Source organism: Pristiophorus japonicus, chromosome 12 (assembly GCF_044704955.1).
Source record: "Pristiophorus japonicus isolate sPriJap1 chromosome 12, sPriJap1.hap1, whole genome shotgun sequence".
In the NCBI taxonomy this organism is placed as follows: Eukaryota; Metazoa; Chordata; class Chondrichthyes; family Pristiophoridae; genus Pristiophorus; species Pristiophorus japonicus.
Window position 1 is genome coordinate 31,711,511 of NC_091988.1, and position 17,137 is coordinate 31,728,647.

Here is a 17,137-nt window from a genome sequence, read left to right on the forward strand (position 1 = left end):
GAGCAAGTGTGACCTTAGCTCCTTTATTAAGGTTCCAGAGAGCAGGTACCTCGTGGGTGACCTGCTTATATACTGTGCTCCAAAGGGATGCTGGGATCCCTTGGGACTCAAACAGGTGGGCCCTCTGGTGGCCAGGTGTAATGCAAGTTAGAAAGGGTTAAATACATAACATCAGGCAGTTCCTCGGAATCGAGGAAGAGTTGCTTCCACTCTTAGTATGAGTTCTTAGGTGGCTGTACAGTTCAATACGAGAACCACAGTCTCTGTCACAGGTGGGACAGACAGTGGTTGAGGGGAAGTGTGGGCAGGGAGCCTGGTTTGCCGCACGCTCCTTCCGTTGCCTGTGCTTGATTTCTGCATGCTCTCGGCGATGATACTCAAGGAGCTCAGCGCACTCCCGGATGCACTTCCTCCACTTAGAGCGGTCTTTGGCTAGGGACTCCCAGGTGTCAGTGGGGATGTCGCACTTTATCAGGGAGGCTTTGAGTATGTCCTTGTAACGTTTCCTCTGCCCGTCTTTGGCTCATTTGCCGTGGATGAGTTCTGAGTAGAGCGCTTGCTTTGGGAGTCTCGTGTCTGGCATGCGAACTATGTGGCCTGCCCAGCGGAGCCGATCAAGTGTGGTCAGTGCTTCAATGCTGGGGATGTTGGCCTGGACAAGGACGCTAATGTTTGTGCGTCTGTCCTCCCAGGGGATTTGTAGGATCTTGCAGAGACATAGCTGGTGGTATTTATCCAGCGACATGCGGTGTCTACTATACATGGTCCACGTCTCTGAGCCATACAGGAGGGTGGGTATAACTCTGGCCCTGTAGACCATGAGCTTGGTGACAGTTTTGAGGGACTGATCTTCCAACACTCTTTTCCTCAGCCGGCCGAAGGCTGCACTGGCGCACTGGAGGCGGTGTTGGATCTCGTCATCAATGCCTGCTCTTGTTCATAGGAGGCTCCCGAGATAAGGGAAGTGGTCCACGATGTCCAGGGCCATGCCGTGGATCTTGATGTCTGGGGGGCAATGCTGTGCAGCGAGGATCCTTTCAGGCAGTGAGTTCCAGACCCCCACCACCCTCTGGGTGAAGAAATTTCCCCTCAAATAGCTTCATAGAAACATAGAAACATAGAAAATAGGTGCAGGAGTAGGCCATTCGGCCCTTCGAGCCTGCACCGCCATTCAATGAGTTCATGGCTGAACATGCAACTTCAGTACCCCATTCCTGTTTTCTCGCCATACCCCTTGATCCCCCTAGTAGTAAGGACTTTATCTAACTCCTTTATGAATATATTTAGTGAATTGGCCTCAACAACTTTCTGTGGTAGAGAATTCCACAGGTTCACCACTCTCTGGGTGAAGAAGTTCCTCCGCATCTCGGTCCTAAATGGCTTACCCCTTATCCTTAGACTGTGACCTCTGGTTCTGGACTTCCCCAACATTAATAAGAACATAAGAACATAAGAATTAGGAACAGGAGTAGGCCATCTAGCCCCTCGAGCCTGCTCCGCCACCCAACAAGATCACGGCTGATCTGACCGTGGACTCAGCTCCACTTACCCGCCCGCTCCCCATAACCCTTAATTCCCTTATTGGTTAAAAATCTATCTATCTGTGATTTGAATATATTCAATGAGCTAGCCTCAACTGCTTCCTTGGGCAGAGAATTCCACAGATTCACAACCCTCTGGGAGAAGAAATTCCTTCTCGACTGTTTTAAATTGGCTCCACCGTATTTTGAGGCTGTGTCCCCTAGTTCTAGTCTCCCCGACCAGTGGAAACAACCTCTCTGCCTCTATCCTGTCTATCCCATTCATTATTTTAAATGTTTCTATAAGATCACCCCTCATCCTTCTGAACTCCAACGAGTAAAGACCCAGTCTACTCAATCTATCATCATAAGGTAACCCCCTCATCAGCCCAGTGAATCGTCTCTGTACCCCTTCCAAAGCTAGTATATCCTTCCTTAAGTAAGGTGACCAAAGCTCCAGGTGCGGCCTCACCAATACCCTGTACAGTTGCAGCAGGACCTCCCTGCTTTTGTACTCCATCCCTCTCGCAATGAAGGCCAACATTCCATTCGCCTTCCTGATTACCTGCTGCACCTGCAAACTAACTTTTTGGGATTCATGCACAAGGACCCCCAGGTCCCTCTGCACCGCAGCATGTTGTAATTTCTCCCCATTCAAATAATATTCACTTTTACTGTTTTTTTTCCCCAAGGTGGATGACCTCACATTTTCCGACATTGTATTCCATCTGCCAAACCTTAGCCCATTCGCTTAACCTATCTAAATCTCTTTGCAGCCTCTCTGTGTCCTCTACACAACCCGCTTTCCCACTAATCTTTGTGTCATCTGCAAATTTTGTTACACTACACTCTGTCCCCTCTTCCAGGTCATCTATGTATATTGTAAACAGTTGTGTCCCAACACCGATCCCTGTGGCACACCACTAACCACCGATTTCCAACCCGAAAAGGACCCATTTATCCCGACTCTCTGCTTTCTGTTAGCCAGCCAATTCTCGATCCATGCTAATACATTTCCTCTGACTCCGCGTACCTTTATCTTCTGCAGTAACCTTTTGTGTGGCACCTTATCGAATGCCTTTTGGAAATCTAAATACACCACATCCATCGGTACACCTCTATCCACCATGCTCGTTATATCCTCAAAGAATTCCAGTAAATTAGTTAAACATGATTTCCCCTTCATGAATCCATGTTGCGTCTGCTTGATTGCACTATTCCTATCTAGATGTCCCGCTATTTCTTCCTTAATGATAGTTTCAAGCATTTTCCCCACTACAGATGTTAAACTAACCGGCCTATAGTTACCTGCCTTTTGTCTGTCCCCTTTTCTAAACAGAGGCGTTACATTAGCTGCTTTCCAATCCGATGGTACCTCCCCAGAGTCCAGAGAATTTTGGTAGATTGTAATGAATGCATCTGCTATAACTTCCACCATCTCTTTTAATACCCTGGGATGCATTTCAACAGGACCAGGGGACTTGTCTACCTTGAGTCCCATTAGCCTGTCCAGCACTACCCCCCTAGTGATAGTGATTGTCGCAAGGTCCTCCCTTCCCACATTTCCGTGACCAGCAATTTTTGGCATGGTTTTTGTGTCTTCCGCTGTGAAGACCGAAGCAAAATAATTGTTTAAGGTCTCAGCCATTTCCACATTTCCCATTATTAAATCCCCTTTCTCATCTTCTAAGTGACCAACATTTACTTTAGTCACTATTTTCCGTTTTATATATCGGTAAAAGCTTTTACTATCTGTTTTTATGTTTTGCGCAAGTTTACATTCTTAATCTATCTTCCCCTTCTTTATTGCTTTCTTAGTCATTCTTTGCTGTTGTTTAAAATTTTCCCAATCTTCTAGTTTCCCACTAACCTTGGCCACCTGATACACATTGGATTTTAATTTGATACTCTCCTTTATTTCCTTGGTTATCCACGGCTGGTTATCCCTTCTCTTACCGCCCTTCTTTTTCACTGGAATATATTTTTGTTGAGCACTATGAAAGAGCTCCTTAAAAGTCCTCCACTGTTCCTCAATTGTGCCACCGTTTAGTCTGTGTTCCCAGTCTACTTTATCCAACTCTGCCCTCATCCCACTGTAGTCCCCTTTGTTTAAGCATAGTACGCTCGTTTGAGACACTACTTCCTCACCCTCAATCTGTATTACAAATTCAACCATACTGTGATCACTCATTCCGAGAGGATCTTTTACTAGGAGATCGTTTATTATTCCTGTCTCATTACACAGGACCAGATCTAAGATAGCTTGCTCCCTTGTAGATTCTATAACATACTGTTCTAAGAAACAATCCCGTATGCATTCTATGAATTCCTCCTCAAGGCTACCCCGTGCGATTTGATTTGACCAATCGATATGTAGGTTAAAATCCCCCATGATTACTGCCGTTCCTTTTTCACATGCCTCCATTATTGCCTTGATTATTGCCCGCCCCACCATGATGTTATTATTTGGGGGCCTATAAACTATGTCTACCAGTGACTTTTTCCCCTTACTATCTCTAATCTCCACCCACAATGATTCAACATTTTGTTTTTTAGAGCCAATATCGTCTCTCACAACTGCCCTGATATCATCCTTTATTAACAGAGCTACCCCACCTCCTTTCCCTTCTTGTGTATCTTTTGGAATTGTCAGATATCCCTGTATGTTTAATTCCCAGTCTTGGCCACCCTGCAACCACGTTTCTGTAATGGCCACCAAATCATACCCATTTGTAATGATTTGTGCCGTCAACTCATTTACTTTATTTCGAATGCTGCGTGTGTTTAGGTAGAGTGTTTTAATGCTAGTTTTTAAACCATGATTTTTAGTTTTGACCCCTCCTGCAGCCCCTTTATATTCATACATATTGTCCCTTCCTATCACCTTGTGGTTTACACTTACCCCAGTGCTACTCTGCTCTGATGCCTCCTGCCTTTTGCATTCTTTCTTGGGGTTCTGTTCATCTGAGCTCTCACCCACTCTAACTAGCTCAGAGCCCTCTCCTGGGTTCCCATCCCCCTGCCAAGCTAGTTTAAAGCCCTCCCAACCATACTATCAAAACCACCCGCGAGAACATTGGTCCTGTCTCTGTTGAGGTGTAACCTGTCCGACTTGTACAGGTCCCACCTTCCCCAGAAGCGGTCCCAATTGTTCAGGAAACTAAAGCCCTCCCTCCTACACCAACGGGAGAGTGGAGAGCACCAGTTCCAACTGTCACAGGACGGGAGAGTGGAGAGCACCAGCTCCAACTGTCGCAGGACGAGAGAGTGGAGAGCACCAGTTCCAACTGTCGCAGGACGAGAGAGTGGAGAGCACCAGTTCCAACTGTCACAGGACGGGAGAGTGGAGAGCACCAGTTCGAACTGTCGCAGGACGAGAGAGTGGAGAGCACCAGTTCCAACTGTCGCAGGACGAGAGAGTGGAGAGCACCAGTTCCAACTGTCGTAGGACGAGAGAGTGGAGAGCACCAGTTCCAACTGTCGCAGGACGAGAGAGTGGAGAGCACCAGTTCCAACTGTCACAGGACGGGAGAGTGGAGAGCACCAGTTCCAACTGTCACAGGACGAGAGAGTGGAGAGCACCAGTTCCAACTGTCGCAGGACGAGAGAGTGGAGAGCACCAGTTCCAACTGTCGCAGGACGAGAGAGTGGAGAGCACCAGCTCCAACTGTCACAGGACGAGAGAGTGGAGAGCACCAGTTCCAACTGTCACAGGACGAGAGAGTGGAGAGCACCAGTTCCAACTGTCACAGGACGGGAGAGTGGAGAGCACCAGTTCAAACTGTCACAGGACGGGAGAGTGGAGAGCACCAGTTCCAACTGTCACAGGACGGGAGAGTGGAGAGCACCAGCTCCAACTGTTGCAGGAGAGAGAGTGGAGAGCACCAGTTCAAACTGTCACAGGACGGGAGAGTGGAGAGCACCAGTTCCAACTGTCACAGGACGGGAGAGTGGAGAGCACCAGCTCCAACTGTTGCAGGAGAGAGAGTGGAGAGCACCAGCTCCAACTGTCGCAGGACGAGAGAGTGGAGAGCACCAGTTCCAACTGTCGCAGGACGAGAGAGTGGAGAGCACCAGTTCCAACTGTCGCAGGACGAGAGAGTGGAGAGCACCAGTTCAAACTGTCACAGGACAGGAGAGTGGAGAGCACCAGTTCCAACTGTCGCAGGAGAGAGAGTGGAGAGCACCAGCTCCAACTGTCGCAGGAGAGAGAGTGGAGAGCACCAGTTCCAACTGTTGCAGGAGAGAGAGTGGAGAGCACCAGTTCCAACTGTTGCAGGAGAGAGAGTGGAGAGCACCAGTTTAAACTATCGCAGGACAGGAGAGTGGAGAGCACCAGTTCAAACTGTCACAGGACGGGAGAGTGGAGAGCACCAGTTCCAACTGTCACAGGACAGGAGAGTGGAGAGCACCAGTTCAAACTGTCACAGGACGGGAGAGTGGAGAGCACCAGCTCCAACTGTCACAGGACGGGAGAGTGGAGAGCACCAGTTCAAACTGTCACAGGACGGGAGAGTGGAGAGCACCAGTTCCAACTGTCACAGGACGGGAGAGTGGAGAGCACCAGTTCAAACTGTCACAGGACAGGAGAGTGGAGAGCACCAGTTCAAACTGTCACAGGACGGGAGAGTGGAGAGCACCAGTTCAAACTGTCACAGGACGGGAGAGTGGAGAGCACCAGTTCCCACTGTCGCAGGTCGGGAGAGTGGAGAGCACCAGTTCCAACTGTCACAGGACGGGAGAGTGGAGAGCACCAGTTCAAACTGTCACAGGACGGGAGAGTGGAGAGCACCAGTTCCAACTGTCACAGGACGGGAGAGTGGAGAGCACCAGTTCAAACTGTCACAGGACAGGAGAGTGGAGAGCACCAGTTCCAACTGTCACAGGACGGAAGAGTGGAGAGCACCAGTTCAAACTGTCACAGGACGGGAGAGTGGAGAGCACCAGTTCCAACTGTCAAAGGTCGGGAGAGTGGAGAGCACCAGTTCCAACTGTCACAGGACGGGAGAGTGGAGAGCACCAGTTCAAACTGTCACAGGACAGGAGAGTGGAGAGCACCAGTTCCAACTGTCACAGGACGGGAGAGTGGAGAGCACCAGTTCAAACTGTCACAGGACGGGAGAGTGGAGAGCACCAGTTCAAACTGTCACAGGACGGAGAGTGGAGAGCACCAGCTCCAACTGTCGCAGGATGAGAGAGTGGAGAGCACCAGTTCAAACTGTCACAGGACGGGAGAGTGGAGAGCACCAGTTCCAACTGTCGCAGGAGAGAGAGTGGAGAGCACCAACTCCAACTGTCACAGGAGAGAGAGTGGAGAGCACCAGTTCCAACTGTCACACGACGGGAGAGTGGGGAGCACCAGCTCCAACTGTCACAGGACGGGAGAGTGGAGAGCACCAGTTCCAACTGTCGCAGGATGGGAGAGTGGAGAGCACCAGTTCCAACTGTCACAGGAGAGAGAGTGGAGAGCACCAGCTCCAACTGTCACAGGACAGGAGAGTGGAGAGCACGAGCTCCAACTGTCGCAGGATGGGAGAGTGGAGAGCACCAGTTCCAACTGTCACAGGACAGGAGAGTGGAGAGCACCAGTTCCAACTGTCGCAGGAGAGAGAGTGGAGAGCACGAGCTCCAACTGTCACAGGACGGAGAGTGGAGAGCACCAGTTCCAACTGTCACAGGACAGGAGAGTGGAGAGCACCAGTTCAAACTGTCACAGGAGAGAGAGTGGAGAGCACGAGCTCCAACTGTCGCAGGATGGGAGAGTGGAGAGCACCAGTTCCAACTGTCACAGGACAGGAGAGTGGAGAGCACCAGTTCAAACTGTCACAGGAGAGAGAGTGGAGAGCACCAGTTCCAACTGTCACAGGACGGGAGAGTGGAGAGCACCAGTTCCAACTGTCACAGGATGAGAGAGTGGAGAGCACCAACTCCAACTGTCGCAGGACGGGAGAGTGGAGAGCACCAGTTCCAACTGTCACACGACGGGAGAGTGGGGAGCACCAGTTCCAACTGTCACAGGATGAGAGAGTGGAGAGCACCAGTTCCAACTGTCACAGGAGAGAGAGTGGAGAGCACCAGCTCCAACTGTCACAGGACGGGAGAGTGGAGAGCACCAGTTCAAACTGTCACAGGACGGGAGAGTGGAGAGCACCAGCTCCAACTGTTGCAGGAGAGAGAGTGGAGAGCACGAGCTCCAACTGTCGCAGGATGGGAGAGTGGAGAGCACCAGTTCCCACTGTCGCAGGAGAGAGAGTGGAGAGCACCAGTTCCCACTGTCGCAGGAGAGAGAGTGGAGAGCACCAGTTCCCACTGTCACAGGATGGGAGAGTGGAGAGCACCAGTTCCAACTGTCGCAGGAGAGAGAGTGGAGAGCACCAGTTCCAACTGTCGCAGGAGAGAGAGTGGAGAGCACCAGCTCCAACTGTCGCAGGACAGGAGAGTGGAGAGCACCAGTTCCAACTGTCGCAGGAGAGAGAGTGGAGAGCACCAGTTCAAACTGTCACAGGACGAGAGAGTGGAGAGCACCAGTTCCAACTGTCACAGGACAGGAGAGTGGAGAGCACCAGTTCCAACTGTCGCAGGACAGAGAGTGGAGAGCACCAGTTCCAACTGTCGCAGGACGAGAGAGTGGAGAGCACCAGTTCCAACTGTCACAGGACGGGAGAGTGGAGAGCACCAGTTCAAACTGTCGCAGGACGAGAGAGTGGAGAGCACCAGCTCCAACTGTCACAGGACGGGAGAGTGGAGAGCACCAGCTCCAACTGTCACAGGAGAGAGAGTGGAGAGCACCAGCTCCAACTGTCGCAGGAGAGAGAGTGGAGAGCACCAGTTCCAACTGTCACAGGACGGGAGAGTGGAGAGCACCAGTTCCAACTGTCACAGGACGGGAGAGTGGAGAGCACCAGCTCCAACTGTCGCAGGAGAGAGAGTGGAGAGCACCAGTTCCAACTGTCGCAGGAGAGAGAGTGGAGAGCACCAGTTCCAACTGTCACAGGAGAGAGAGTGGAGAGCACCAGCTCCAACTGTCACAGGAGAGAGAGTGGAGAGCACCAGCTCCAACTGTATTACTTTAAATCTATGTCCTCTGGTTGTTGACCCCTCTGCCAAGGGAAACAGGTCCTTGCTATCCACTCTATCCAGGCTCCTCATTTTTTTATACACCTCAATCAGCTTACCCCTCAGCCTCCTCTGTCCAAAGAAAACAGATCCAGCATCTCCAATTTTTCCACATAGCCAAAATTCTCCAGTCCAGGCAACATTCACGTAAATCTCCTCTGCACCATTTCCAGTGCAATCACATCTTTCCTGTAATGTGGTGACCAGAACGGCACACAGTACTCCAGCTGCGGCCTAATTAGTGTTTTATACAGTTGAAGCATAACCTCCTTGCTCTTGTATTCCATGCCTCGACTAATAAAGACAAGTATTCCATATGCCTTCTTAACCAACTTATCTACCTGGCCTGCTACCTTCAGGGATCTGTCGACCTGCACTCCAAGGTCGCTTTTTTCCTCTACACTTTTCAGTGTCATCCCACTTAATGTATATTCCCTTGCCTTGTTAGACCTCACACTTATAAGAACATAAGAAATAGGAGCAGGAGAAGGCCATACGGCCCCTCGAGCCTGCTCCGCCATTTAATAAGATCATGGCTGATCTGATCGTGGATTCAGCTCCACTTCCCTGCCCACTCCCCATAACCCCTTATCCCCTTATCATTTAAGAAACTGTCTATTTCTGTCTTAAGTTTATTTAATGTCCCAGCTTCCACAGCTCTCTGAGGCAGCGATTTTCACAGATTCACAACCCCCTGAGAGAAGAAATTTCTCCTCAGCTCAGATCTAAATGGACGGCCCCTTATTCTAAGATCATGCCCTCTAGTTCCAGTCCGGATTGATTTCCATTTGCCACTGTTCTACCCACCTGACCAGTCCATTGATATCTTCCCGCAATCCACAGCTTTCTTCTTCATTATCGACCGCACAACCTATTTTAGTTTAATCTTCAAACTTCTTAATCATACCCTCAACATTCAAGTCCAAGTCATTGATACATACCACAAAAGCAAGGGACCCAACACTGAGCCCTGCAGAACCCCACTGGATACAGCCTTCCAGTCACAAAAACACCAATCAACCATTACCCTTTGCTTCCTGCCTCTGAGCCAATTTTGGATCCAACTTGGCACTTTGCCGTGGATCCCATGAGCTTTTACTTCCATGACCAGCCTGTCATGTGGGACCTTATCAAAAGCTTTGCTAAAATCCATATACACTACATCATACACACTGCCCTCATCGACCCTCCTGGTTACCTCCTCGAAAAATTCAATCAAGTTAATCAGACATGACCTTGTCTTAACAAATCCATGCTGACGGTCCTTGATTAATCCATGTCTTTCCAAATGAAGATTTATCCTGTCTCTCAGGATTTTTTCCACTAATTGTCCCACCACTGAGGTTAGGCTGACTGGCCTGTAATTACTTGGTCTATCCCTTCCTCCCTTTTTAAACAAAAGTACAACATTTGCAGTCCTCCAGTCCTGTGGCACCACACCTGTAGCCAGAGAGGATTGGAAAATGATGGTCAGAGCCTCTGCTATTTGCTTCTCAACAGCCTGAGATGCATTTCATCCAGGCCTGGGGATTTATCCACTTTCAAAGCTGCTAAGTATATCCATAATATACAGTGACACCAGTTATACCCATAATGTACAGTGACACCAGTTATACCCATAATGTACCATGATGCCTGTTATATCCATAATATACTGTAACACCTGAATATTCCAATCATAGTATGGAATTCCTCTTGTGTCAGAACACAGTCCAATCTTCATTTCATGCATTGAGATCGAGTGTGTTTGTTCTTTGAGGTGGAATGTGTGTGCTTGATAGATTTTATGCATTCTTGAAATTGTTTTCTTGTTGTCAGCAGTCTGTAAATGACATGACTGAAGTATATTTCATTTCTAGGTCAGGAAGCAGAGTTGCGTCAGCTGTCCATTCATTGCTTTGCGTTTAATGAAGCTGATGACAGAGGCTGGCTTCCTCTGCATGAAGCAGCTATACAGTTAAATCAGGAAATTCTTAGAGCCACTCTCCAAGGTAACCATGTTAATTTAATGTTGCTATTTGTTTATCTGAAATCAACCACAAAATTATGGATTATGATTTATATGATCATTAATTACCTTTTCAGGTGTGCTCTATATCTCAATGGTTGCTTCCATAGCAGTGGAAGGGCCACCAGTATTAACTCATGACAGACATGGGCTGATACTGATATCCGTACCTCAACAGTGAGTGTTGTCAGCCAATTTGACCATTGGGAGTATCATAGCTCAGCCCAATCCTTCACCCAATGTTCATGTACCTTTCAACAGCGGAGGCTGAGTTGATTTTTTCACTTTCAGCACAAGGAGGCCAGTTGTTTTGCTGGAATTGCTGCCTTGACTGTAATCTGTGAACGCAGCAGAGGCGAAGGATCAATCCTTGGTTTTTCTGTCACCATGGCTTCGTACTACACCATGTGGTGCATTTACCTACAAAGTTAGTGGGGAGAAAGAGTGCTCACCCATTAAATTAAAGGTAGAATATGCTCAGATATTAAAGATTGTTTTAAAGTTATATGTTGGATTGTTCAGTCCAGGGCCCCAAACACTCCTTCCAGGTGAAACAGCGATTTACTTATAGTTTCAAATTAGTATACTGTATTCACTGTTGACGATGCGGTCTCTTATACATTGGGGAGACCAAACTCAGTTTGGGTGATTGCTTTGTGGAATATCTATATTCAGTCCGCAAGCGTGACCCTGAGCTTCCAGTCGCCTGTCATTTTAATTCTGCATCCCACTCCCACTCTGACCTCTCTGTCCTCGGCCTCCTGGACCGTTATAATGAAACTCAACGAAAGCTTGAGGAACAGCATCTCATCTTTCGATTAGGCACTTTATATTTCAAAGGTCATTCACCTGAAACGTTAACTCTGTTTCTCTCTCCACAGGTGCTGCCTGAGCCGCTGAGATTTCCAGCATTTTCTGTTTTTATTTTATGCCTTATAAAAAGTATTGGTACTTTGACATTTTGTTATCTGCCACTTTGGCAAATTTTTTTTGCTGCAGAAACTGAAATTCAGAGACATACATATATAGAATTTACAGCACAGAAACAGGCCATTTGGCTAAACCAGTTGCCATTTACCTTCCACACGAGCAAATAGTTCTAAACACAAATAGCCACTCTATTCCCATATCCCTTCAACCCCTTTGCCGCCTTCCACCTATCCAATCTTGAATGTTGACATCGTTTCTGCCTCAACCATTAACCCTGGAAGTGAATTCCAGTGCTTCACAAATCTCTGAGTAAAGAAGTTTCTCCGGCCCTCTCTTATAAATCTATTACATTTAATCTTGTATCTATAGCTTCTTGTTCTTGATCCTTTTACTACTGAAAACAGTCTGCTTTTCTCTATCCTGTCCCATTCTTTCAGAATTTTAAACACTTCTATTATATCACCACATAATCTGCAATGTTCTAATAAGACCCAATTTTTCAAATCTTTCTTCCTATTTGTATTCCCTCATACCAAGCAGCATCCTCGTAAATGTGTGTTGTACCCTCTAAAATCAATATCCTTCCTACAGTTTGGATCCTGCACACAGTACTCTGACTGAGGTCTTCTTAAGGTTTTATATCGACCCCATTACATCTTGGCTTTTATATTGCATACCTCTAGAAATCAAACCTAGAATTCTATTAGCGTTTTGTGACCATATCTTGCCTAAATGCATCACCTCACACTTACATTGAATTCTATCTGTCACTTTTTAGCCGATTTCACCATCTTATCAATATCATAAGAACATAAGAAATAGGAACAGGAATAGGCCATCGGGCCCTCGAGCCTGCTCCGCCATTTAATATGATCATGGCTGATCCGATCATGGACTCAGCTCCACTTCCCTGCACACTCCCCATAACCTCTTATTCCCTTATCGGTTAAGAAACTGTCTATCTCTGACTTAAATCTACTCAGTGACTAGGCTTCCACAGCTCTCTGAGGCAGTGAATTCTACAGATTCACAACCCTCTTAGAGAAGAAATTCCTCCCCATCTCAGTTTTAAATGGGCGGCCTCTTATTCTAAGATCATGCCCCCTTGTTCTAGTCTCTCCTATCAGTGGAAACATCCTCTCTGCATCCACCTTGTCAAGCCCCCTCACAATCTTATACGTTTCGATAAGATCACCTCTCATTCTTCTGAATTCCAATGAGTAGAGGCCCAATCTACTCAACCTTTCCTCATAAGTCAACCCCCTCATCTTTGGAATCAACCTAGTGAACCTTCTCTGAACTGCCTCCAAAGCAAGTATATACTTTCTTAAATATGGAAACCAAAACTGTACGCAGTATTCCAGGTGTGGCCTCACCAATATCCTATATAACTGTAGCAAGACTTCCTTGCTTTTATACTCCATCCGCTTTTCAATAAAGGCCAAGATTCCATTGGCCTTCCTGATCACTTGCTGTACCTGCATACTAACCTTTTGTGTTTCATGCACAAGTACCCTCAGGTCCCGCTGTACTGCAGCACTTTGCAATCTTTCTCCATTTAAATAATAACTTGCCCGTTGATTTTTTCTGCCAAAGTGCATAACCTCACACTTTCCAACATTATACTCCATCTGCCAAAGTTTTGCTCACTCACTTAGCCTGTCTATGTTCTTTTGCAGATTTTTTGTGTCCTCCTCACACATTGCTTTTCCTCCCGTCTTTGTATCGTCGGCAAACTTGGCTACATTACACTCGGTCTCTTCTTCCAAGTCATTAATATAGATTTGTAAATAGTTGGGGTCCCAGCACTGATCCCTGTGGCACCCCACTAGTTACTGTTTGCCAACCCGAGAATGAACCATTTATCCCGACTCTCCGTTTTCTGTTTGTTAGCCAATCCTCTATCCATGCTAATATATTACCCCCAACCCTGTGAACTTTTATCTTGTGTAGTAACCTTTTATGTGGCACCTTGTCAAATGTCTTCTGGAAGTCCAAATACACCATATCCACTGGTTCCCCTTTATCCACCCTGTTCGTTAGATCCTCAAAGAATTCCAGCAAATTTGTCAAACATGACTTCCCCTTCATGAATCCATGTTGACTCTAACTGACTGAATTATGTTTTTCCAAATGTCCTGCTATTGCTTCTTTAATAATGGACTCCAACATTTTTCCAACCACAGACGTTAGGCTAACTGGTCTATAGTTTCCTGCTTTTTCTCTGCCTCCTTTTTTAAATAGGGGCATTACATCCCTTTGCAATTCCATTGGTCTTTTAAGGAATTAACTAAAACTCAATTTGGTATAGATCACAAATTCTGACATCACTCCCTCTCGGCCTATATCCAAATAATTTTCTGTCAGTAACATACTGATACTTATGTTGCTGATCACTGTTGTTCATTATAGTGTTCTGTAGTTAGCAGGAGTACAATGGTAAAAAGTAGAGTTGAGCAATGTAATTCCATAGCCATGCATTGCTCACAATGATCTACACTATAGAACATTACATAGTTTTGTGACTGAAACTGGAATTTCTGTATTTCTAAAGGAGGTAAATTCTAGTAATTTTAGTTGGGGTACATCTGGAATTTTTTTTTAAATGGCTTTAGCCAGCAATATGTCTAGGAAGACTTTGTGTGAGCACCCCTATGTTTATGTGGTAAGGTCATTCTGTTGGTGACTAATATATGAAGGTACTGCATGCAATCAAGCCTAATTAAAGTCAATGAAAACATCTGCCCTAAATGTTTTTCTTTTATCTTTCAATCCATGTTCCACTATTAAAATTTTAGTTCATTGTTTTTGAATAGTCTACAATGCTATTCTGTGTGAATTTCTCTTGCTGATGGCTGCCTCCGAATATAATTTCTTTTAGTATTGGGTGTTGAGAACCAGTTTAACTAGTTGGATTACATCGGATATACAGCACAGAAACTGGCCATTCGGCCCAACCAGTCTATGCTGGCATTTATGCTCCACTCGAGCCTCCTCCCTTCTTTCCTCATCTAAATCTATCAGCATAACCCTCTATTCCCTTCTCCCTCATATGCTTGTCTAACCTCCCCTTAAATGCAACTATACTATTTGCTTCAACCACTCCCTGTGGTAGCGAGTTCTACATTCTCACCACTCTTTGAGTAAAGGATTTTCTGAATTCCCTATTGGATTACTTGGTGACTATCTTATATTGATGGCCTCTAGTTATGTTCTTTTCCCTATCCACTCTGTCAAAACCTTTCATCATTTTAAAGACCTCTATTCGGTCACCCCTGGTAGGCACAAGCGCAAGTGAGTGTACTTTTGTTTCTTGACCCATTAACACATGGTTTGCTGTGATGGATTTGTCATGGAACCATTGTCAAATTCAAAGAGAGGATGTTTTTATAACCCTGAAACTCTTTTGCAATCTTCTGTTCCCAGTTCACCTTGCAACTAATATGTATCAAGGAATAATCGCACACAATACCCGATCGGAGACTCAGTTTCCAAGAATTTGTTGAGAAATGTAGCACGGGATTTGGGGCTCTGGTCCGTTATTGTTATAAACCGTTAGAACAATTCAAACTGTGCTGTATTAGTATCTTGCTCTTTTTGCTTCAAATATTTCATCAGTAAATAAGTCTCAGTCCTGCACTAAATTGTCAATCTAGATATTGTGCTCAAGTCTTAGGGTGAAGCTTGAAGCCACAATCTTCTGACTCAGAGATAAAAGTGTTACCAACTGAACCAAAATGACTAGTTGAGGCAACTTGGAGCTAATTGCCAAACATGAACATGATAACCTGTACACAGCAGTAATAAAGATGTAAATTTGGATTCACTGAGACTCGGCCTGCCTACAGAATGTGGAGTCTAGCCATGAACATGAAAAACTGCGAGAGAAGAAAGCAAATGGTACCATTCTTCACAATGGCAGAAGGCAAAAACAAAGGTGCAGAAATTGCGGTCGGAGACTTCCCGCGGGCGGATGCCACCGACCTGAAAAAAATCTGCGTACTTACCTGGTGATCCGGGAGGTTCGAAGACTTGCGGTCCTAGGCCTCTACGTGAAGGCCTGTGTAGAGGCCCACATATCCCCGGAATGCAGGCGCTTCGCAAGCGCTCCTTGGGTCACGTGGACCAGCCCAACCAATCAAAGTAGGGGTATTCCCATTCATACTTGTGGTGAGTTCCGTGTGTATGGAATCACCATAAGTATGAATGGAAATACCCCCAAAAATACACACATACTTAAAATATATATTTTTAAACATCACATATTTAAAATTAACAACATGGAATTTAATTCATTATTGAAAACAAAAAAATATATATATTTAAAATAAATGTACATATTTTAAAGGGTCTAAAAATAAACTTACCTTATTTCACAGGTTTTTAAATGTTTAGCTCCTACCTGTATGCAGGGAAAGTTTAGCTATGGGCTTTTAAAGTATTCAGTGAGCATTACTCTTGCAGTAATAGTCCATTCATTACATTAATTGGAAGTGTGAATTAATTCAGAATCTTAATAATCCTACCTTTAGTGATTTCTACTGTTAGGTGGAAGAATTTCCTTCAGTATGGGACTGAATATTCTCACTGTGATGGTTTTTAATGTTCAGTACATTTTTTTCTGTAGTTCTAAACTCAAATTATTATAATACATTGTTTTCATAAGCATTGCAGACTTGTTGGTAATTGCAAACAATGCAGGTGAAGAGTGTTATACAAGTATCAATGTAACTCATGTTAAAGTCAGTATCAAAGATGCAAACACAAGGGACATCACTCTCGCTACAAGGAACAACGCTGTGAACATCCCCGTCTCTTTAAACTAATAATTATTGCAATTTACCACCTGACACTCATGGTGTTTGGGTGAGGTTGATAAAAGTTGTTATTTAACTGTATTTGAATCCCCAAATTTATATTTTTATTTCTAACTAAGGTTTCATTTTGTTGCAGCTTCTAATCCTAATACATGGGAGCAGAAGACCCTGAAGGGGGAAACCCCTCTGTTTTTGGCAGTTGAGTTGAACCTTATCGACAATGTGCACTATTTACTTGAGAATGGCTGCAAACCGAACTCCAAGAATGAAGAGGGAAATTCTGTATTAATAGCCGGTGAATCTCTCTTTAAGTTTGTGCTACTGAACTTTATCATTGATAAGGATCGAAGTCTGAATCAATTTAATTACTTTTCAAACCACCTACTTATTGCTATCTCCTGATCCAATATCAGTATCATTAGGATTAAATATTTGTGATTCCTGTGGGCTTTCATATTTTTCTACTCCTAAGTACAGCAAAGAAGGAGGCCATTTGGCCCATCGAGTCAGCGCTTTCATTTTCTTCAGTCTGAGACTTATTTAGTTTTGTTTTTATCTTATTTTACATCCATGTTTCCAATGAGACATACAAACCAGGCTCATCTGCTTGATCATATGGATGTAAAAGATGCCATGATAATATTCGAAGGAAAACAGGGCTCTGCCCCAGTGCCCAACTCAGCCTGCGCCTCAATTAACACTACTACAAAAAGATCATGCCTCTTATATAATGTTTGTAAGACCTT

At 45.6% G+C, this 17,137-nt stretch overlaps 1 protein-coding gene across 1 annotated transcript in view; it reads left to right on the forward strand.

Moving 5' to 3' along the window:
* The window catches only part of asb14a (ankyrin repeat and SOCS box containing 14a), a 56,574-nt gene that overhangs the window by 15,787 nt on the left and 23,650 nt on the right, over positions 1-17,137 (forward strand). The window contains exons 4-5 of the mRNA XM_070895278.1: positions 10,496-10,627; positions 16,528-16,686. Coding sequence (XP_070751379.1) covers positions 10,496-10,627; positions 16,528-16,686 — 291 coding nt within the window. The remainder of the gene's footprint in view (positions 1-10,495; positions 10,628-16,527; positions 16,687-17,137) is intronic.